Source organism: Diceros bicornis, chromosome 35, assembly GCF_020826845.1.
Source record: "Diceros bicornis minor isolate mBicDic1 chromosome 35, mDicBic1.mat.cur, whole genome shotgun sequence".
Classification (NCBI taxonomy): domain Eukaryota; kingdom Metazoa; phylum Chordata; class Mammalia; order Perissodactyla; family Rhinocerotidae; genus Diceros; species Diceros bicornis.
In genome coordinates, this window is record NC_080774.1 from 9,927,524 (window position 1) to 9,950,512 (window position 22,989).

A 22,989-nucleotide genomic window follows, 5' to 3' on the forward strand; every position below is an offset into this window, starting at 1 on the left:
TTTGTCATTTTAATTTCGAGCCATGTGAATGTTTTATCTATTCAAGAGAACACATTTAAATTTGTTTTAAAAAAAAGGAAAGGAAAAAAAGCACACAAACATGATTTCTAATCAAAAGACACTTTTGACAAAGGTCCTTTAGGTACAGCCTAATTATCACAAAGAACCTTTCCATTAAGGACCTGCCGGGAGCACGTAATCCTCTTTTCTCATCACAGGGGGCAGGCTGCTTCTGGAAGGACGTTTCAGTGCCTTGGCAGGCCTGCTAGGGACTAGTGGCCAGCAGAGCCGGAGACACACGGACAGCTGCGTTTGCTTCCTGTGAGAAGCGAATGTTTGCAGCGCTGGGTTGGTGTGTGTGGGGTGCCTAGGGGTCCCAAATCCATGTAGCAGATTTTCCTGAGGGGCCCTTCCTTAGAGGGTCAGCTCCTGTGGTTTTTGTATTGGACTTCTTATGATAATTTTCAAACTTACAGAAATGTGAAATAGTACAATGAATAACTGTATATGCCTACTACTAATTTTAGCAATGGTTAACTTTTGCCATATTCACTTATCTGTCTCCCTCTCTGTCTCTCTAAATGTGTATCTGCATAATTAACAAAGCTGTAGAGCCCATAACACTTCACTCCTAAATATTTCAGTGTGCATTTCCCAAAAATAAACATATTCCCCAATACCATTACCACAGCCAAGAAAATTTACCATTTTCCTGGAATATCTAAAACCCAGTCCATTTCCTCATTATCCCCTGGATATCTTTTATTTATTTATTTATTTTTTTTGTGAGGAAGATCAGCCCTGAGCTAACATCCATGCTAATCCTCCTCTTTTTGCTGAGGGAAGACCGGCTCTGAGCTAACATCTATTGCCAATCCTGCTCCTTTTTTTTTTTTTCCCCAAAGCCCCAGTAGATAGTTGTATGTCATAGCTGCACATCCTTCTAGTTGCTGTATGTGGGACGTGGCCTCAGCATGGCCGGAGAAGCGGTGCATCAGTGCGCGCCCCAGATCCGAACCCGGGCCGCCAGCAACGGAGCGCGCGCACCCAACCGCTAAGCCACGGGGCCGGCCCACCCTTGGATGTCTTTTATAAGTGGGTTTTTTTTTTTCCAAATCAAGATCCGATCAAGGAATCTAGAATAATCCCTCCCCTCACCTGTTTTTTTAATGAATTTTTAAGAGACCAAGTCAATTGTCTTATATATTTGTCTCAATTATTTCCTTACGGTTTCATTTACTGCTTTCTTCTATTTCCTGTGATTCTTGACTACTGGAAGTTAGTTCTAAAGGCTTGATTTGTTTTGGGTTAAATTCTTGTGGATTTTGATCTCCACCTCTCATGTCTCAGCTGAACCTTCTAAAAGGCAGGTATCCAGATGCTTCAAGCGTGCAGTGGATTCCATGGAAGGAGCTTGATCTCTCTATCCTCGCCCTCAAACCCTTCAGCCTCTGGGGACGTTTTTTCCCTCGGATGAGGGGTGAGGGCTTGGCTCAGAGCCAGAGACCTGACACATTGTTTATGAATTATCAATTATATTAATAGTGACAATTCATAATTGTCAATTGACAATAATAGTGACAATAATAATGGCCACCATTGATTGAGCAGCCTTCTGTGCCAGCACTGCATTTGGTATGTCATGTGTGGATTTCATTTAGTCTTCTCAACAGTCCTGTGGAATACAGGTGTCAGTATCCTCGTACAGTTAAAGCAGTGGAGCTCAGAGGGTTAAACCAGTTGAAGACCTTGACTGTGAGCCAGGTTGACTCCAGAACTCCTTCCAGTGTCTGGTCCCAGATATAACTTGCAGGGTCCTCAGCTGTGGTATCTCTTGGGTCTCTTAGCAAACAACTGAACAGTAACAACAGGTACTCATGTACTGCTTACTGCATGCCAGGAACAGCTCCAGGGGCTTTACGTATTTTATCCCCCAATAACTCTAAGAAGACCATCCCATCAATGAGGAAACTAAGGCACAGGGAGGTTAAGTAACCTGCCTGAGATCATGCAGTTAGTGAATGGCAGAGCTGGGATTCAGACCCAGGCAATCCGGCCCCAGAGTCCATGCTCTTAGCCAACCACTGTTGTTTAACCAAAAAGGGATTTATTAAAAGCCCTTAGGGGGGCTGGCCCCATGGCTTAGCGGTTAAGTGCGCGTGCTCCGCTACTGGCGGCCCGGGTTCGGACCCCGGGCGCGCACCGATGTGCCGCTTCTCCGGCCATGCTGAGGCCGCGTCCCACACACAGCAACTAGACGGATGTGCAGCTATGACATACAACTATCTACTGGGGCTTTGGGGAGAAAAAGGGAAAAAAAAAAAGGAGGATTGGCAATAGATATTGGCTCAGGGCCAGTCTTCCTCAGCGAAACGAGGAGGATTGGCGTGGATGTTAGCTCAGGGCTGATCTTCCTCACAAAAAAATAAAAATAAAAAGCTATTAGGAAGCTCATAGGATCTCCGAGAGGGCCAGGGATCAGGTTTAGAGTCCATGTGGCTGGGAACAATGCCAAGATCACACTGATCCGGCCAAGACAAAACAGCTGGTGGCTTCCACATGGGGGTGGCAGGAGTGCCATGTGGGAAATTCTCTGTCATAGGAAGATGATGCCTCAGAGCGTTACAGAGGGTTTCACTGCACTGGTTAATTTTCAGAAACTTCGGAGATTGTTGAAATGGCACACCATGTTCTAATCCTCTTTCCCTCAGGGGACTATATTCCACGCCAGGTGCAAACCTGGATTAAGCAGTATCGAGCCTCAGAAACCAGCAGCATCCCAGCGATGGAGAGGCTCATCGAATGGCTGCCGCTCCATCTTCCCAAGCAACAGAAGACCACGGTGGTGCATGGGGACTTCAGGTAGACACGGCCATGAGGAGGGGCGGATATTTTGATGTGAAAAATGATGGGAAGGGCATTTGAAGGGGAAATTAAGCAGCTGGTCTTGGTTTAATTTATGGTTGAGAATTATTTCCATTACAAAAGATCTCCCCGTGCATGGTCTTTTAAGGCAGGGTTTCTCAGACTTGGCACTATTGACATTTTGGGCCAGATAATTCTTTTTTCTTTCTTTTTTTTTTTTTGTGAGGAAGACTAGCCTCGAGCTAACATCTGTTGCTGATCTTCCTCTTTTTGCTGAGGAAGACTGGCCCTGGGCTAACATCCGTGCCCATCTTCCTCTTTTATATGGGACGTCGCCACAGCACGGCTTGACAAGTGGTGCGTTGGTGCACACCCAGGATCCGAACCTGCGAACCCCTGGCCACTAAAGTGGAGCACACATACTTAACCACTGCACCACCGGGCCATCCCCCTGGGCCAGATAATTCTTTATGATGGGGGCTGCCCTGTGCAACAGCGAGAGTTGACCACCCCTGGGCTTGAAGGTGCAAGTGAGTGCTCTAGTTATTGCTACTCCATCACAAACTCCTTCAAAACTGCTTGCCTATGAACAGTGACGGCAATTATTTTGCTCGCGAATCTGCAGTCTGGGGACAGGATAGCTTGTTTCCACTGGGGTGGCTCTCGGGCTGGGGCTGGAATCGCCTGAAGGCTCACCCACGTGTCTGGCACTGGGGTGGAGAAGACATGAACAGCTGGGTCCTCAGGCCTCTCTCTCTCTCTCGTGGTTTCCCACATGGTCTCTCCAGCATGGCAGCTTCTGTGTAGCTGGACTTCATACCTGGTGGCTCAGGGCTTCAAAGGTGTGTGTTCCAGGAGAGAGGGCTGGGCAGGAGCTGATCACCTTTTCTGACCTAGTCTCAGGAGTCACTTAGCATCACTTCCATCTGCATTATATTTGTTAGAAGCCAGTTGCTTCAAGGGATGAAGAATTAGACTCTTGTTTTTGTGGCAGGAGTGTCAAAGAATTACAGACCTGTTTTAAAACCCTCACAGGGAAGGAGTAATTGCCAGAACCCGGAGAAGGTACCTATGTGGAGAGGGCCGCCTGACCGAAGCTGTGGCTGTTGGGAGAGGAATACAGCTGTCCCTCAGCTGTCTGCTGAGAGGGAGCTGGAGGGATAAATAACCAGGCCCCCTTCCCATCTCCTGCTGGTGTCTCCCAATGGCTGAACCCAACTGAGCCAGAGGGCAAAGGAGCTGGTGGATGCCGCCCACGAGCTCAGGCCCCCGGGGCACAGAGGGGCCGAGAGGGTGGGGAGTGCATCTGGAGGGGCAAATGGAAGACACCCAGCACGGCGTCCACCCTAGTGCTGTTTTCTTAGAGCTGTCTCTCCATTCCCTCTGTGTCTTATTCAGGCTGGACAACCTGCTGTTCCATCCGGAAAAGACCGAGGTGCTTGCTGTCCTCGACTGGGAACTTTCAACCTTAGGCGACCCCCTGGCGGACGTGGCCTTCAGCTGCCTGGCTCACTACCTGCCGTCCAGTTTTCCCATGCTGCGGGGTAGGAACTGCTGCTGGGCGAGAGGGAGGGATCGAGCCAGCTCTGTTCTCACAGCGTTGGGGCAGACGGCTGAAGTCGGCATGACTGGGCTGGTGCATGAATGGAGGTCCTGGGGGTTGTGGTAGAAAATGCAGTTGGAACACATTGCTGTCACAATGGGGAGACACCGGTGTAGTATTTTAAGTGAGAATCCTGAGTGTATAGCCACCTCCTATGCTTTTACCCAACTAACTTCTATCTAATTTTTTAAATTAAAAAACACAAGTTTATTTAAGAATTTTAGAGCCAAAAGAAAACAGTTAAAATCATCAGTAGTCCCAGAGATGACCACTGCTGACATTTTCTTCTTCTCATCTTTTTTTATGTGTATACATACTTTAAACAAAAATGTGGTTAGACAATTTTATGACTTGCTTTTTTTCACTTAATTATACACTTTGGACATGTTTTCATGCTGTTAAGTATTTCTTCTGCAGCATCATTTTTAATGGCGGCGTAGAATTTTATTGTATAGAATTAACTTAATCAAGATGTTAAACATCCAGACATCTTATTTGGATGTTTAATTTGTTCCCAATGTTTTTTATATTACCTCCCCTTACCCCCACAAAAATGCAGTGAACATCTTAGTACTAATATCTTTGCCTATATATAAGGTATACTCCTAGGATAAATTGCTAGCAGTGGAATATATTACATACTTCCAAACCGTGAAAATGTTACAAATGAAGCGTATAGGTAAAATTTTTTATTTGTTGTAATTATCTTTTTCATAAGTTGGTAGGATCTTTCTTTCAATGTCATTTTTTCTCAAATGACTGATTGAAAATAATATGCATCCATCCTGAACTGTGGTCCCAATGGAATTGGAGGCCCCTCATTCCTTTCTTTACTGGCAATTTAGCCTGAAACTTTTAAGAACCAATTTGTGAATAATAACTTCATGCCTGGAGTCCAGCCATCTCAGGGAGGAAAAGCATTGAAATAATGAGCTAACCCTTTGAACTAGTTGTGAAGCTAATTTCCAAGGGAGGAAGTGATTTTCAGAATTTAAATTCTTGCCGGCCACAGGGGAGAGTGGAGTCATTGACTGCCCAGGTCTGGCTCTGTCTGTCGCTTCAGGTTTGAGTGACTGTGATTTGACTCAGCTGGGCATCCCTACAGCAGAGGAGTATTTCAGGATGTACTGTCTGCACGCGGGGATCCCTCCCGTCGAGAACTGGAACTTCTACGTGGCTTTCTCCTTCTTCCGACTGGCCGCAATCCTACAGGGAGTCTACAAGCGCTCGCTCACAGGTAAAGGGATGGCCTGCAAGAGCTGGCTGAGGGTGTGAGTCGCATGGCTTCTCCCCCTGAAAGCCCTCCCAAGGGCTCAGAGGTACCGCTTTGGCCAGAATTCTACAAGATTCAGATAATTCAACCATTTCTCGTTAAGGATATATCATATATATAGTCTTTAAATTATTTAAACTTTTTTTAATTATTAAAATAACATACAAAAAATTGTTAAAGTAAAAGCATACATGATAAGAATTCAGTCATATAGAAGAATATAAAATTATTTTCTTTTCTTCTCAGCACCATTCCTCAAAGCTGCTATTAAGAGTTTCTTGGGCCCCCTAATTTTTTCTGTATATCTATCTTATCTCTCTCCAATTTTTACAAAAATGTGACCATCCTATGGGTATTTTTCAGTACCTTGATTTTTAAATTTTTTATACTTAAGAATGCCTATGAAATATTTGTGTGTGTGTTCATATATATATGATACATATATATATATATTTGACAACTATATAAGGCAAATTTCTTGCTCTTTTTTTCACTTAATATTTCATAGAGACTTTTCCATGTGAGTATGTACAGATCTGCATCATTCTTTTGGTTTTCTACAGTACCTTCTATTGTATGGCTATACTGTAGTTTTATTTATTTATTTATTTTGCTGAGGAAGATTTACCCTGAGCTAACACCTGTTGCCAGTCTTCCTCTATTTTTTTTTTTGTATGTGGGTCGCTGCCACAGCATGGCCGCCGATGAGTGGTGCAGGTCCACTGCCTGGGAACCAAACCTGGGCTGCCAAAGCGGAGTGTGCCCAACTTAACCACTAGGCACAGGGCTGGCCCTATACTGTAATTTATTTAACCAGTTCCTGTATTGATGTATATTTGGATTATCTGTAGATTTTTGCAATCCCAAATAGTGGTTGGTGAACATCCTTTCTCACACATCTGTGAATATATCTGAAGGACAAATTCCCAGAATTAGAGTTGCTGGTTTAAAAATATATGCATTTTAGGGGCTGGCCCGGTGGCATAGCAGTTAAGTGCGCACACTCACCTGTGGCGGCCTGGGGTTTGCAGGTTTGGATCCCAGGCACGCACTGACACACCACTCATCAAGCCATGCTGTGGTGGCATCCCATATAAAGTAGAGGAAAATGGGCATGGATGTTAGCCCAGGGCCAATCTTCCTCAGGAAAAAGGGGAGGATTGGCATCGGATGTTAGCTCAGGGCTGGTCTTTTTCTCTCTCTCTCTCTCTCTCACACACACACACACACACACACACACACACACACAATGTGCATTTTAAATTTTTATAGATCTTACTAAATTGCCCAGTAAGAGGATTACTAAAGAAGAAAAAGAATTATTGTATTTTCTTTGATGGTGGTTTTACATACATGAGAAAATTCTTTATTGTACTAGCTGGGAGTTCTAGATTGTATCTTCTAACTTTGAACTTTTGAGAAGAAAAGTTGTGTTGCTACTTAGAACTGAGGGTTGGGTGAGTTGAGTGTGTAGATACATGTATACCTGTAGAGTGTTTACATATATATGTGGGGATGGCACAGTGTTATTAGTTTTAATTCTAAATTTTATAGGGTAGCAAATGAAATAATCTATATCCTAAATTATTTAAGAAGATAGAAAGGCAGATTAAAGTTTGCTTCCTTTGTGGAAAGGAAAGCAAGTAGAAAGAAAGCAGACAGAATCTATTGAAAAGATCTAGACATAGTGACGAATGCAGTAGCATTAAATACCTAGTCACCTATGTTATAATCTCTAAATTCCATTCCCACCAGAAGGAACCAGGACTCCTTGAGGAAGTGGCTGGTTTCAGGTCAAGGTGGGGTATCTACAAGATGAACCTGGAAGGTCTAGTCGTACCAGAAAGCCAGGAAGTCATCAAAGGTGGCCAGGGTCATCGAAAAAGGACTCAGGGGCCAACGTGAATAGGCCCCCACTTGCTGACTGTAGGAAACGTGGATGACCAATAAAGGTGATAGCTAAAATGGATGGAGACACATCAAGTATGTTTCAATCCATGAGTAAAGAGTGATACTAAAACAAAGAGACAAAGTCTCATTGGTGACTTTGGAGGATGCCTAGGGAAGCAGCCCATTATTCTGAAAATTGGTAAATAAAGGGGAAAAAATCAAGCATTTACCCCACCTTTCCTATAGAAATTATATCTCAGGCTAACCAAATAATGGATGAAGGAAAGTTTCTCTTTAGAGAAGCATCCCAGACAGATTGATAGAGTTGGCATATCATCAACTTGCCACCCTAACGCATTGATGGATCTGGAAAATAAACATTAGTGGTGCTAACATCACCAAGAGAGAGACGGCCACACATTCCATACCTCCTCTTGCTTCCCCCAAAAGTCGAACTTGGATCTGACCAATCCTCTAGTGCTAACTACCAACTCACAGGAAACAGAGGGTTTAGAGGAGCACATTAAACAGCACCACTGAGGCACAGCCACTCACAAAATCCAGATTCTGGAACACGTCACACGGCAAACAATTCAGTTTCTTCAACAAATAAATTTAATTCAAATTAAGAAAACTCAAGCCGGCCCCGTGGCTTAGCAGTTAAGTGCACGCGCTCTGATGCTGGCGGCCTGAGTTCGGATCCCAGGCGCGCACCGACGCACCACTTCTCCAGCCATGCTGAGGCCGAGTCCCACATACAGCAACTAGAAGGGTGTGCAACTATGACGTACAACTATCTACTGGGGCTTTGGGGGGATAAATAAATAAATAAACTTTTAAAAAAAAAAACAAAAAACAAAAACAAATTAAGAAAACTTTGTGCTCTTTGTTAGAAAAAGAAAATCATTATGAATAACAATGAGTTTAAGGAAGTATCTTTCCCTTCCACGTGACGTGTACAGTCTGAGTAATGAGGGGAAAGTATAGGCCACATGCTCATTGGCCCACACTGTGCATCTGTGACTCAGGGAAGGGGGCTGCCTCGTTCCTGACTGGCCCCCCAGGGCCTGGGTCCATGCCCACACCCAGAAGGTGCTGAGTAAAGACTTCTTGAGGTCCAGTGGTCTGCATTCTCTGCTATGTAGCAAACGGATTTGGTTCTTAATTTGTGAGGAGTAGCGTAATATCTTTAACACCAAAGCTGCATGAAAATGGCTCTTTTGAGAACTACCACTTGACCGTGGCAGGAGCCAGAAGAAAAATAGGCCTCTACAAAGATCAATTTATTCATACAAAGAGAATGAGGGAAACTCTCTTTAGAACATGGAAATGCTGGGGCCAGCCCCATGGCATAGCGGTTAAGTGCGCATGCTCCACTGCTGGCGGCCTGGGTTCGGATCCCTGGGCGCACACTGATGCACCACTTGTCAGGCCATGCTGTGGCGGCGTCCCATATAAAATGGAGGAAGATGGGCATGGATGTTAGCCCAGGGCCAGTCTTCCTCAGCAAAAACGAGGAGGATTGGCATGGATGTTAGCTCAGGGCTGATCTTCCTCACAAAACAAAAAACAAACAAACAAACAAATAAAAAAAGAACATGGACATGCTAAAGATAATCCAGGAGAGCCAGCTGTAAAAAAAGCCCACTATAAGGAGACAGCATACACAACAACAAGGATGGCTCTCAGATGCGGTCTGCTGAGTGTAAGAAGCCACACTGAAAAGACTAGATACCCTATGATGCATGTGTTTATGTGACGTTGCAGAAAAAACAAAGTGTAGGAATAGAGATCAGTGGTGCCAGGGGCTGGGGAAAGTGTTCAGCACAAAGGACTCCATGGAAATTTGGGGATATGGAAATATTCTATATCTTGATGGCCGTGGTGCTTACCTGACTGAACTCACAGAATTGTACACTTTATAAAGAGGGTGTATGTACTATACCTTAATTTAAAAAAAATTTTTTAATCCTTTTTTTAAAAAGTCTTGATGCATGTAACAAAAAAAGAAAAAAACAGTAGGGGCTTGACTAGAGTACGTTCTGTGATGCTGGTGATGGTGCTGATCTAGACAAAATCGTGCCCAGAAAGTAGCTACTGGTCACCTGTGGCACTGTTGTCATCAGCTTCACAGCAGGGGCAGTCTAGGATAATGCAGGGCTTCCTATAGCCCACTGGGGACAGCAGAAGTGATTTGGGGTGTTCCTGATTTAATTTAGTTTCTTTAGGAAAAGATGAGGTAAAGAGCAGGGAGCAAGCCAACTGAGTTTGACTTCTGGCTCCCAGCCCACTCCTGTGAGCTTGGGCCCTCTCTAAGACCCACACCCTGTCTGTAAAGTGGGGATTAAAACAGCCATATTGCTTGAGGAAGTCAATGAGCTGTAACAATACGTGTAAAGCACTTAGCACCGTGTCTAGTACTCGGTAGGTGTTTGGCAAATTGTAGTAGCTGCTGATAGAGCGATATTATCATGTTAGCGTTATTATTAAGGGTCGTTTGGGAGTAATCACTATTTGTCTTTGCTTCCGCATAGGGCAAGCAAGTTCAGCAAACGCAGAACAAAGTGGAAAGCTGACTGAATTTATGTCTAACCTGGCATGGGATTTTGCAGTCAAAGAAGGGTTCCGGATTTTCAAAGAGATGCCAGCCACAAAACCGGTTACGAGGTCCTACCACACGTGGGCTGGTCCACAGTCCCCGAGGAGCACCCCAGGCACGAGGAGTTATGTGCCCTTTACAGAATCTTCCCCAGCTCATGCCTCCAGGGCAGCTCTGGTTATCTCTCCAGAGGGCCTTTCCCCACCGGTCAGGGAGCTGTATCAGCGGCTGAAGCAGTTTATGGAGCAACATGTGTACCCCGCTGAGCCAGAGCTGCGGAGTCACCAGGCCTCAGCAGAGAGATGGGCACCTTCCCCACTGGTCGAAGATCTCAAGGTAAAGCAGCCTACTGAGAGCTGGTAAGACCTCGTTAACATGGCAGAACCTCAGCTCACCACCAGACACGTCTGTTCCCTCCGCAGGTGGTGAAGAGACGGGAGAGCTGAGCTGAATTATCTTTGCTTTCCACCCTCATCAGAAAGAGCCAGCTCTAGATTACTCAGTGTTCACTTCATTACCCTTCCTGTGTGACCGTGTCATAGCCAGAGAGCTCAGCCCAGCCAAGGAAAGCCGTGTCTGTGGTGTATAACCCCAGGAGGTGGACTTATTTTATGCATATTTGAATTATGTAAATTTGAAACAGCGTGATATAAAATACATCAGTTAATAAAGGTGCTCTTTGAAGAATCCATGATGTCAAAGCTAAAGGGTTAAATCAACTGTAAACTGTGTTTATGCTGTTCACACACAGTGACGCCACTTTAGCTGATAATGGAAAAACCTGCTGTTCTTTGTCAGGGTTAGCACATATTTTGCCTATGATGCAACCATCATCTACTTTTTTTAAAAAAAAGCATTATCACTCTTTTTCTAGTTATAAACCTATTGCAAAATAACGAAAGCTCAAACATGACAGGAGTAGAAAGAGTTCATGACGTGGAAAGAAAGAGTTCTCTAAAATTCTCTGCCCTCTGAGATAATCACTGTCAACAATTTGGTATATTAGGCTCCCAGCTCCTTTTCTCTATTATATACTAACATATATTATTATTATTCCTATGTTGTAATGGAATCGTTCTATACATTCGAATCTCCTGCTTGCTTATTTAATGATATATTACCTTCCCATGTCAGTGCCTGGAGATCAGTCTCCAAGGGGTTTCACAGTGTGGGTACACCATAATTTGTCTGTCCTTCTCTGGCTGAGGGACACTGAGGGTGTCTCAGTCATCAGTCAAGGTCACTCTGGGTCACTTAAGCAGCAAAGGACGTTGTCTAGCTGCTAACGTGGACAGGGAGGCTGAAGACCCAGCTTTAGAAGACAGTAGAGGCCGAGGAGAGGCAGGCTGTGGGCAGCAGGGCAAAGGCTGTCCCAAGAGCAGCTGGCTGGGAGGTCTCCCCTGGACGCTTCCTCAGGCCTTGGAGTTTGAGGTGGGACTTCTCGGCTGGCCCGCGTAGGTCCTGTGCCCACACCTTCATTGCCAGGAAGCAGAGAGAAGGAAGGTGTGTCTGGCCTTCGCCCTCTGCAGAGGGAGGCTCGGCCTCAACCTCACTGAAATGCATACAGTGAGAGGGTCCCTCAGAATAAGAAGGGGGTTTGGATCCCGTGCAGCGAATGCCCTTACATACTTCTGTGTACATTTACTGTTTCTACATGATAAATTCTTTGAAGTAAAAACACCGGTCCAGGAATGAGACCATTTAGAGTTTTAATAAATACTGCCAAATTTTCATCAAAAAGCTGCTTACCAATCTATGCTCCCATCGTTTACATTTGAAATGCCCTTTACCCCACCTGCTGGCCGGCACGCTCAATCCTTGCCCGTCTGATGTAAGCCTGTCGAGGGCACAGAGCACTGGGAAAGCAAACACTCATACAGCAAACACCTCCCGACTCTAAAATGAACACCTAGGAAAAACCTAGATTAGGGAGCATTCTGCTTCTAGTTATACCTGAATGGGAGTCATAATGACAACTAAGATTTTGGGGTAGAGTGGTAAAATTGTAGCTCATGGCTTTTAATCCAAAGCGTCATCACTACCATAAATGAGAAGAAGTATTTGACCATTTACACTGCATTTCGCAAATCCTGTGAGGTAAACATTATTAACCGCGATTTAAAGGTGAGGAAACGGATTTGTCCAGGGAAGCAGCTAGAAATAATAGCACCTGGATTCAAATCCCAATCTTCTGGGCTCAAATTCTCTGGGTTTCCCCCCACCTACAAGGTGATCATGTTCATTTCCTTATTCTGCCTCTTCTCAGAACTCCCTTGCTTCCTACTGCTCCCTTTCCATCCCACTTGATTTGTTCCAATTAATCCACCCTTCTCCTCCTTGGTCGTTGCACTCTGGGCTACTTAGCTTAACACAAACAACGAGACAGGACATGTACTAATTCTAGAAGTACCTGACGTTGAGACCGGGCCCAATATAAATGTAAGAATCATGCCAGCTGGTGCCCTCCCAGTGAGAAGAAATGATGCTGATTGTATCCATAGTCACTAATATTTAGTGCAGCCCGCCAGCTCCTATGGCAGGCACTTTATCTTCTGTTGTCTTGTTTAATCTTCACAACAACCCAGTGAGCTGGGTGTTGTGGATGTTGGTTGGGTTTGGGCTGCCTCGTGTCCATTCCCCTTTCTCGTGGTAGCAGCACCCCAGTTTCATTTGGGGGTATTCTCTCCCCGACTTTGGATACAGTCTGGCAGAACTGTCAGTCAAGGTGCCAGGCCAGCCCTGTCCTGGCCAAGAAGTGGGCCTGTGAGCCAAGCTAGGCCAGCTGGGCTGTCCCTTCTTGGAATTGGAAGCCTGAGCAGTGTTTTCAAGACAGGAGACAGTTGGCACTCACCCATTCCACAGCCGGGGCCGCAGGAGGACCGCTGAGTGTCCTGTCCTCTCACGATGCCCCAGGCTGCCCGGGTTCCTGTCCATTTCTGAGCCGCCTCCTCTAACCGGAGCTCCTGAAAGCTCGCACTTCCTTTTTTCCTTTACTTAAGCTGCAGTCCATTTGTCTCGCTCTACCTCTGTAGTCCTGACTGATAGGGCGGTGGTCATATCCCATTCACAGATGAGGAAACTGAAACGTGGAGATTAAGGATCTTGTCCGGCCGGCCCGGTGGTGCAGCCCCGAGCTCCGCTGTGGCGGTCCGGGGTTCACAGGTTTGGCTCCCAGGTGTGCATGGACGCACCGCTTGTCAAGCCATGCTGTGGCGGCATCCCATATAAAGTAGAGGAAGATGGGCATGGATGTTAGCCCAGGGCCAATTTTCCTCAGCAAAAAGAGGAAGATTGACATCGGATGTTAGCTCAGGGCTGATCTTCCTCACAAAGAAAAACAAAGAAAGGACTTGACCAAGGTCTCCCAGCCAGGTGTGGCAGGGCTGGGTCTGAACCAGGCAGTCTGACCGAAGACCTGAGCTCCTGACCCCCAGGCTGGAGTTCCCAGTTGCCCAGCCAGGAGCTACGTTCAGAAATCCGGGATTACTTGTCCCAGGAACAAAGTTGTGCCTCATAAAGGAAGCTGGTTCAGGGGATCTTCCTATGCACTGTATCAAGGCAGTGGAGGCTGCAGCGGATGTACGGGCCTCGTGCCTATCAGGCATGCTAAAGGATCCTTCCGTCTCCTGTGTTCACGGAGCGTGTTCTTGGAAGATTCGTCATTATAACAATAGTAATGCTAATGGTGACGGAGTATGGGGTACGTGGGGGTGTCTGGGACGTGCAGACCAGGGGGTGAACTGATGGCTGGCATCCCTGCTAGGACTTGGCCATCCCTGGGCCTCCTCGTGGTTGTCCCACACACAGCTCTGCAGGTTTTATAGCAGGCCCGATGCTGCAGACTCAGTCATTATTTTTGACATGTGCTTCATCTTTGGCTGTCTACCTTCTTCCCTCCAGTCCCTTTCATTATTTTCCACAGACGAAAATAAAATTAAATCATCCACTGTGCTTCCCTAACCTGTTTTCCCGTGATAGGAGAAAGCCAAGGCTGAAGGACTTTGGAACCTTTTCCTACCCTTGGAGACTGATCCAGAGAAAAAATACGGAGCAGGACTGACCAACGTCGAGTATGCACATTTGTGTGAACTCATGGGCATGTCTCTGTATGCCCCCGAGGTACCTTCTTTAGAGTCTTCCTGGGCATGCAACAATATCCCAGTCTTGCCTGAGAACGTCAGTCGCCCTCCTACACTGATAGGGTTCCCTCTGGCTTGCGCTGGATTCAGGAGCACTGAGACAAACCTAAACTTCTAATGAGAGAGGACAGTTACGGGCATGAGGCTGGAGGCAGAGCAAGAAAGCAGCTCAGGATGGGAGTCTTCAGGGAAGATGGGAGCTGTGTGAGGCGTGAGCCTGGCTGGCTTTCCTGAGTCTCCAGCCCACCAGATCCAGTCTCCTTTCTCTCAGCAATGGGGGTCTATGGCTGGGCTTCAGGGGCTCTGAGCTACTATATCCAAAATGTTGTGGGTCTTTGCATTTCTCTGGGGAGAGGAAGAACTTTCATGAGGGTGTCAAAGGGTCTGTGGCTTGGAAGGAATCCCGGTCCACCACTTCCAAGGTATTTGAAGTTTTAAAGTGGACATGGAACTCATGGTTATGCTTTTTCTCCTTTTCAGATATTTAACTGTTCTGCTCCAGACACAGGGAACATGGAGCTTCTGGTGCGCTACGGCACCGAGGAGCAGAAGGCCCGCTGGCTGATTCCGTTGCTGGAGGGAAAGGCCCGCTCCTGTTTTGCTATGACTGAGCCCCAGGTACCTCGCTTGGGGCACCACCCACAGGGGCTCTTTTTTATCAGGCCAAACCCTCACCGGGTCCCATCTGGGCTCTGCCACACGGGGAACGTGGGACCCTTGCCAGCTCTAAGCAGAATGTTCTCTCACTCAGGTTGCCTCATCAGATGCCACCAACATTGAGTCTTCCATCAGAGAGGAGGACGGCTTCTACGTCATAAATGGTCACAAGTGGTGGATCTCAGGTATTTGGCCTGAAACTCATTTTTCATTTACACTTCAGTGGGTCTGTTTTGATAAGCATGTCTTTCTGCCCTTCTGTTGTCTGGGACAGAATGGTCAGGGCCAGTGTCTCCAGCTGATGCAAAGGAGATTATGTCTCCATGCTCCAAGCAGAGGCAGCAAACCCTAGGAGAACAGAGGTTCTGCGTGGGTCACCAGATGACCGCACATGGGACAGACTCTAGGAATCTCATTCAGTCCCCCCCTACTTTGTTCTGCCTTGGGCGTCTCCCTTTGGAAAGGCAGAAGGTCGCTTCCTCAGTGGTAGATCGGGTGTGCCACATCAGAAGAGCTAGTGATAATCCCGCCCTTCCTCCCACGTTAACGCCACAGGGTCCTCCATAACTGCTGTGTGGACCTCGCCTCCCCGAGTCCCCACATCTCCCAAGGAGGTGCGTCTTACTATCCTCATTTCACAGAAGCAGAAACCAAGACAGAGAAGTGACTTGAGTCACTTGCTGAAGGTCCTAGCCCCCTGCTAGCAAGGGAATCCAGAGTTCAGGATTTGCTGATTCTGAAGCCCATGCCCAAGGCTGTTACGTTTACACTGCCCGTGGGGACAGAGCAGAACTGGCTGCTGTGATAAAGTAGCAGTTTTCAGCGTCTTGTCTTTAAATTATATTTTCAACTCTACCTGGTGCTTTTTAAAAAAATTGCTCTTATGATGTTGGATTCATTCCTCACTGGGCTGAAAACCAATGGCTCTTATTTCTGGTCAAGAGCCTGCACGTACTCATCTGATTATGGGAAGATTATCTGAAAGAGCTCTGTCTGCTTGCTGGCTTCAGCTTTCCTGGGCCAGGACTGCGTCTATAAAGAGATCTTATGGCCCTGGCGTCCGATGATGGGGGTCTGTCTGTCTCTCTCCTTTCCTGGCAGGTGTCCTGGATCCTCGCTGCCAACTCTGTGTGTTTATGGGAAAAACAGACGCGCATGCCGCACGCCACCGGCAGCAGTCGGTGCTCTTGGTTCCCATGGACACCCCGGGGATAAAAGTCATCCGGCCTCTGACGGTGTATGGGCTGGACGACGCGCCAGGTTAGCCCCTGGGAGCAGCTCATCTCTGTGTGTGGGGATGGGCCTGGGGACGCGGCTTTGGGCAGCCCTTGCTGTAGGTCAGGACATAGTACCTCTCAGGGTACGTGAGGTACTTGGAGGGCCACATGCTGCTGCATTTGATTTCCATACATGAATATCAACCACGTAGGCAAATTTCAGACAGGCATTTATACTTTGTTTTCCTGCTCTCCACTTAGAAGATAAGCAGGAATCCATGAGATTAGGAGGCCACACAGGACAGGTGGGACGTGCGCTGCGGAGCTCTTCTAGATCCCAGTGGACAGCTGGCCTCCAGGCCCGAGGACCTCTCACAAGGGCTCCTGCTCTGCTAACGACGTTCAGTTTTTCTCTTAGTGTTTCCATGGGATCACCACCTTGTCAGAGTCACATACTACTAGGGAGTTTCAGCTTAAGGTAGAGTCATTGTGTTTTATAAAAGGAATGCAAACTATTTGTGTGACATTGTAAAGCTGTGTCTTATTTTCCATCTTTAATAGGCTCTTCCTGCCCCTGCCCCCTACTGCCCGCAGATGACCTGAACTGAGGCAGGGGATACACACATCCAAGGAAAACGGGTAGGCGGATCGCTCAGGGGGAACCGTTTGGGTCTTTCAGGTGGCCATGGCGAAGTCCTGTTTGAGCAGGTGCGCGTGCCCAAGGAGAACGTGGTCCTGGGCCCCGGCCGAGGCTTTGAGATTGCCCAGGGCAGACTGGGTCCCGGCAGGATCCATCACTGCATGCGGCTGATTGGGTACTCGGAGAGGGCCCTGGCGCTCATGAAGGCCCGCGTGAGTGCTTCCCCTTGTGCCCGGATCTGACCCAGAACCACCTGTCTGTTTTGCTATTGGACCTCAAATCCTAACTGTTTTCTGAGAGCCAACTTAGGTGAAGCAAGGTGATGTTCTTACCAAGAAGCCGTATCCTTCTCTTTGCTTTGCATCTGCTACTTTGCTGAAGTTTGAAATTCACAGGAGACTAGGCCTCACTCTGTTGAGGTAACCAGAAGGAAAAGGCCGGGCTCTGTGGCAGCGGAGGGCAAGGTTCCAAGGTCCAAAGGGTCCTGGGCTGCTGAGGGCCATTCCTGCTACTAACTCATCTTTAAAAATCAGATACCAGGGAGGGCAAGGTTCCAAGGTCCAAAGGGTCCTGGGCTGCTGAGGGCCATTCCTGCTACTAACTCATCTTTAAAAATCAGATACCAGGGAGCCCTGGGGTTCCAGCATCTAACCCTCTACCACACTCCTCCCCCAGCATGTCCAGAAAACTTTATTCTGCTGTGACCCCCTCAGTGATTGGCAGCCCATGCGAAAGAGAGCTATTGCTGGGAACGGTAATTCAAATCAGTGGCATCAGTTTCATAAAGATGAAGCAAACCCTTGAGACCAAATAAATGTCTCACAAGAAACTATAAAAGGAACAGAGGCGGGCCAATGCGTTTGGATTCCTGAGCAAACCTTCTGTGATTTACAACCTTTTAAGATGGGACTGACCAGTTCTTTTTTTTGAAAGTAAAACGCTCCTCCCTATGGGCTCAGGTGTGGTACTTCAGCCCCATCCTGCACTGAAACTCAGACCAGCCTTCCTGCAGAGCAGTTTGATTGTACATGTCAGAAGTCTTCAGAAGGTGCACAGCACTGACACGGCAGTTCCACTCATAGGGCTTGGTCATAAGGGCTTAATTAGAAATCTACAAAAGATCTGAAACTAGGAAGGTCACCCCAGACTGATTGTGACAGCAAAATGTTGGGACCAACCTATAAGGCTAACAGCTGAAGCCTGGTCAGATAAACCCTGGTACCGGCGTGTAGTGAAATTCTAAAATGATGCTGTAGAAATCTGTTTCTTAACATAGAGAGATGTTCACTGTATACTCTTACATGAAGAAAAGGCTACGAAGCAATATATAGAGTATGACTCCATTTTTTTAAAAACTGCATATGTATGTATAGGCATACAGAAAGTCTAGAAAGATACCCCCCAAATATTAGCTGTAAGTGACTAGATGATGGGATACCAGGTGTTGGTATTTTTTTCTTCTTTTGTGTGAAAATTTATACTTTTTCTGCCATGAGATATATTATTTGTATAATAATTATTTTTAGTTAAAAAAAAAACCAAGGGGAAATAAAAGAATCCCTTATAACCTTTTCTGATTGCTTGTGACTTTCCCTCTAGAGTGCCCATTGGAGTAACAGTTGTCCACAAGAGGGCTCTGACACCTGGACTTTGCTCCCGAGGGCACCCTGGGGCATAGAGCCCGGCCACGGTCAGCAGAGGGCACCCTCCCCCGCCTGTGAGGCACCCACAGTCGCCCTAATTCCCCGAGTGTTCCTGGCCGGATGCTGGCTAGATCTAGAACAACTATTCTGCCTGCCGGCAGGGCCTGCCCACAGGGGGCTCAATCACTGGAGTAGAGGGGTTCCTGGAAGTAATCTGTGCAGCCGCCACGGTGAGCAGCTCTGCAGGGCACAGGAGTGTTGCCTGTGTCTGGATCCGCTCCCTGGAAATCGCCAGCAGCTAGAAAGCTGGCAGACGGCAGATGAGCTGCACAGTCCTGCTTCTGCTCCCTTGCCTCTCCTGCCCTCTCCGCGTGCGTCCACCCACCTCCCCTGCAGGGCGCCAGCCCCATGCCGCTTGCCGTGTCTCCTGTGTCCACAGGTGCAGTCCCGTGTGGCCTTCGGGAAACCCCTGGTAGAGCAGGGCACGCTCCGGGCAGACATCGCCCAGTCGCGTGTGGAGATCGAGCAGGCCCGGCTGCTGGTGCTGAAAGCTGCCCACGTCATGGACGTGGCAGGAAATAAGGTAGGAGGCCGAGGGGCCTCACAGAGGCCATGTCCTGAGGTCGGGGTGAGGGACTCCATCCCGGGAGTCTGCAGACACTGCCTCTTCCTTCCCCATTCAGCAAAGCATGAAGAAAGAGCTTAGCTTCTTTTTTTTTTTTTTAAAGATTTTATTTATTTAATTATTTCCCCCCCCAAAGCCCCAGTAGATAGTTGTATGTCATAGCTGCACATCCTTCTAGTTGCTGTATGTGGGATGCAGCCTCAGCATGGCTGGAGAAGCGGTATGTCGGTGCGCGCCTGGGATCCGAACCCGGGCCACCAGCAGCGGAGCGCGCGCACTTAACCACTAAGCCACAGGGCTGGCCCGGGCTTAGCTTCTTGACATTAATAACTTTGCTTCAACTCTACTTGGGACTATTTGGGCATTTTTTCAAAAACGGAAAAGGTACAATAAAAGAGGACTGAACTTTCTGTTTTGCTGACCTGGTGAACTTCTGGGTCCAAGACAGTGGGCCTCATGGGGCCACACGGCCCCCCGGCCTCTGCTGCGCCCAGCCTGGACTTCAGGCCCTGCCAGTGGAGGCGCCGGGCAGACTAAGAGTAAGCAAGGGGATTGACCCAGGCTCCAAATTCCCGGTTCCTTGGCACTCTAGTGCCAGATATGGTGGAGGCTCTCGGGGGCCTCGCTCCGGTGCCCCAACCCAGGGCAGATTCTTGCAACTCGGTTCCCGGAGTCCTGGCTGGCCCTGGTCCACTGTCGGGTTGGAGACGGAGCTGGCAGTGACCCGGATTGAAGTACGAGCCCCTCCTCGTGTGTGTGCTGGCGATACTCCCCGTCAGCTGGGAAGACTTCCACGTTCCCGCGTCTTTCCATGAGCAGGCACCTGCTCACACGTCACCGCAGGTCCTGAGTCACCCTCGCCGTCACCACTACTGCTCCTTCCATCCCCGTGGGTGCCGGGAGCGTGTGCTCCAGCAGGACCTCAGGTCTCTGTTCTGAGCTGTTGTTGCTGCTCCTCCCTGTGGGAGCAAGTGTTCTTCCAAGCGTTCTGCCCTCCAGCCTGCGCTTCTAAACACACCTCCTGCTCCTCTTCTTCGCAGGCTGCAGCTTTCGATATCGCCATGATTAAAATGGTGGCCCCGTCCGTGGCCTGCCGCGTGATTGATCGCGCCATTCAGGTGAGCACTGGGACCGCCAGTTTGTTTGAACCAGTTACAACAGGTGCAAAACTCCCTCGCCTTCAGCTGCCCAACCTCCTGTAGACTCTAACAGCCGCCCTGTGTTGCACACTCACCAGGCGTGTGACTGCTTTTCCTCCTCAGAACAACTCTACGAAGGGGCCCCGTTCCTACCCCCATTTTGAATGTGAGGAAACAGAGGCACAGAGAAGTGAAGTGACTTGTCCAAGGTCACTCAGCTTGCAAGCAGCTGATTTCAGATTTATGGGAACCTAGGTCCTTATTACACCAGAGCCCAGCCTCCTGACTGTGCAGGCATGCTGCTTTCTTAATCTTTTTTTGTGTGTGTGTGAGGAAGATCAGCCCTGAGCTAACATCCATGCTAATCCTCCTCCTTTTGCTGAGGAAGACCGGCTCTGAGCTAACATCTATTGCCAATCCTCCTCCTTGTTTTTTTTCCCTAAAGCCCCAGTAGATAGTTGTATGTCATAGTTGCACATCCTTCTAGTTGCTGTATGTGGGACGCGGCCTCAGCGTGGGCAGAGAAGCGGTGCGTCGGTGCGCGCCCGGGGTCTGAACCGGGGCCGCCAGTAGTGGAGCGCGCGCACTTAACCGCTAAGCCACGGGGCCGACCCTGCTTTCTTAATCTTAACAGCTGTCCCCAACACAGAGATCTCTTGGTGGCAGGAGTCACCTAACAGAGTAGACTTAGGGGGTCTGGTGTCCATGGGACGGCAAGTGTGGCTCCACTTGAAGTCTTCCAGAACATTGTTATTATGCAGGTGTCAGGGACATCCTCGGGAAGATAGCTGTTCTGAGCCATTACGAGCAGCGCTTGTTCCTGGGGCCCTCGGGGATGAGGGCTCACCCTGGGCTTCCTTCCCTCCCGCCCCATGTCTGCCAGGCCTTTGGAGCAGCGGGGCTGAGCAGCGACTACCCGCTGGCTCAGTTCTTTGCCTGGGCCCGAGCGCTGCGCTTTGCTGACGGCCCTGACGAGGTGCACCGAGCGGCAGTGGCCAAGATGGAGTTGAAGCACTGCATTTAGACCGGCAGGGATGCAGGAGCCAGAATGTCCCTGCTGGACTGGCGGCACCCAGAACTTGAAATGGTGTGCTTTGAAAGGCCTGGGATGTGTGATTCTTGCACCCTGCCCAGCGGCTGTATCCTGGGACAGTTGTTGTGAACTCAACCTTTTTAGGTGCCCACAGAAGACATTTCTGTGAGAAGCCTTGAGTTTGCTGTTTCAGGCAAAGAGGAAGGGGCTTAGCTGAGAGCTGAGTGGGTTTCGGTACAGAGCCTGGCAAGCTGGTCTTCCGTCTTGTAGGGTCACACTTGCCCAGCCCTGGACTTCCTGCCCTATAACAAACATGTGTCCTTCTGGCCCCCTGCTGGGCAGGACACCAGCTGTTGGGATTTATAACCATCCAGGGCCTGGCCAGCCCGGATCTTCCCTTCTCTCACTCGAAGAGCACCGTGAAGGGACACAGAGCCCTCCACAGGAGCTGCTGTTCCTGGGAACACTGGCTGTACCAGGGACAGCCCCTCTGGGCAAGCACATAGCCTTTGTGCCCCTGCCTATATCAGCAGCCCCCTCCCTGCCCACAGTCGCGGTGCGCAGTTCCGTCCAGCTGGCTGCCACTGGAACTCCCTGTAAGTAAATCCTAATAAACCTACGTGTCTTGTATGCCATCTCCGGGTCTTTTCTTGTTCTCTCTGCTACCTGTCCTGCACTGCTTGCACAACTGGGAGTACGGCCAGACTGTTCTCGGTGCCGGGCTGGGCAGCCCATGCCCCCTTTCTCTCTGGCCGTGGTGTGAAAAGGCTGTGGGAATCTGGACAAATATTAGGATCCCTGCTGGGGTGGTGTTCCCATACTTGTTCCCCATACGGGGGGCCTCCTGCTCTGTGGGGCTCTCCCTGGCATCAGAGGGGCAGCCACAATGGGCTACAACCTAAAGACCCAGGGCTGGAGTGCTCCTGGGAAAATCAAATGAAACCAAAATTGTGAGGCCAGTGCCATCTAACTTTCTTCATTTGAATACCCACAACACAGAATACTGATTAAGATGTTATTTTGGAAAGGGCTTTGGGGGCACAAAGAATAAGAAAGTACATCTCAGAGACTTTGTGAACGTTCTGTGTGATACCAAAGGAATTGGGAATAAAGGTTCACACTTCAGCCCGTCTGTCTCAGTGTGTCAGTTGCCTCCTCACACTTGTGTTTACACGGGATCCTGCCCAGTGCATGAGCCCAAACGCGTGCGGGGCACAGATGCTGTGTCCCCTGGTAGGTCCCAAGTCGGCCACCCCACCGCTGCTCATATAAATGTCACCAAAGGACTTTCAGCTTTCCGGTACGTGAGGGCCCCCGCACCTTCCACACTCCTCCATCTGCTCTAGAATCACAGAATGTTTGGGGGGAGGGGAGATGGTAGACAGTATGCTGTTACAATTTAGAGAGCAACGTTCTCCCGGAGGAGACTGGAGATGCTCACGTACTTGAGCTCTGAGTTCTTCAAGAAATGGGTGCCCCATGAGGCCAGGCGGCATGTGGAGATTAGCCACTGCCTGCTAGGACCATGTCTGCTAATTTCGTCATTTGTGATGATGTGGCCAACAGCTGCCCATTTCAGGTCAGACCAGATGGTGGGGACCAGGCCCTTCCTGTGCTGCATTGCAGATGTGACCTCCTCCAGGGAACTGCTTCACCTGAGGGAGTG

General features: G+C 48.6%; 1 protein-coding gene across 2 annotated transcripts in view; it reads left to right on the plus strand.

The window, feature by feature from the left end:
* Positions 1–22,447, plus strand: part of ACAD10 (acyl-CoA dehydrogenase family member 10) — a 51,700-nt gene extending 29,253 nt beyond the window's left edge. For both annotated transcript variants that reach the window (XM_058531433.1, XM_058531432.1), the window contains exons 10-21: positions 2,712–2,862; positions 4,264–4,409; positions 5,532–5,705; positions 10,166–10,566; positions 14,209–14,349; positions 14,850–14,987; positions 15,121–15,211; positions 16,128–16,286; positions 16,923–17,095; positions 18,966–19,109; positions 20,192–20,269; positions 21,174–22,447. In XM_058531433.1, coding sequence (XP_058387416.1) covers positions 2,712–2,862; positions 4,264–4,409; positions 5,532–5,705; positions 10,166–10,566; positions 14,209–14,349; positions 14,850–14,987; positions 15,121–15,211; positions 16,128–16,286; positions 16,923–17,095; positions 18,966–19,109; positions 20,192–20,269; positions 21,174–21,314 — 1,937 coding nt within the window. In that variant the 3' untranslated portion in view covers positions 21,315–22,447. The remainder of the gene's footprint in view (positions 1–2,711; positions 2,863–4,263; positions 4,410–5,531; positions 5,706–10,165; positions 10,567–14,208; positions 14,350–14,849; positions 14,988–15,120; positions 15,212–16,127; positions 16,287–16,922; positions 17,096–18,965; positions 19,110–20,191; positions 20,270–21,173) is intronic.
* Positions 22,448–22,989: the final 542 nt, after the last annotated feature.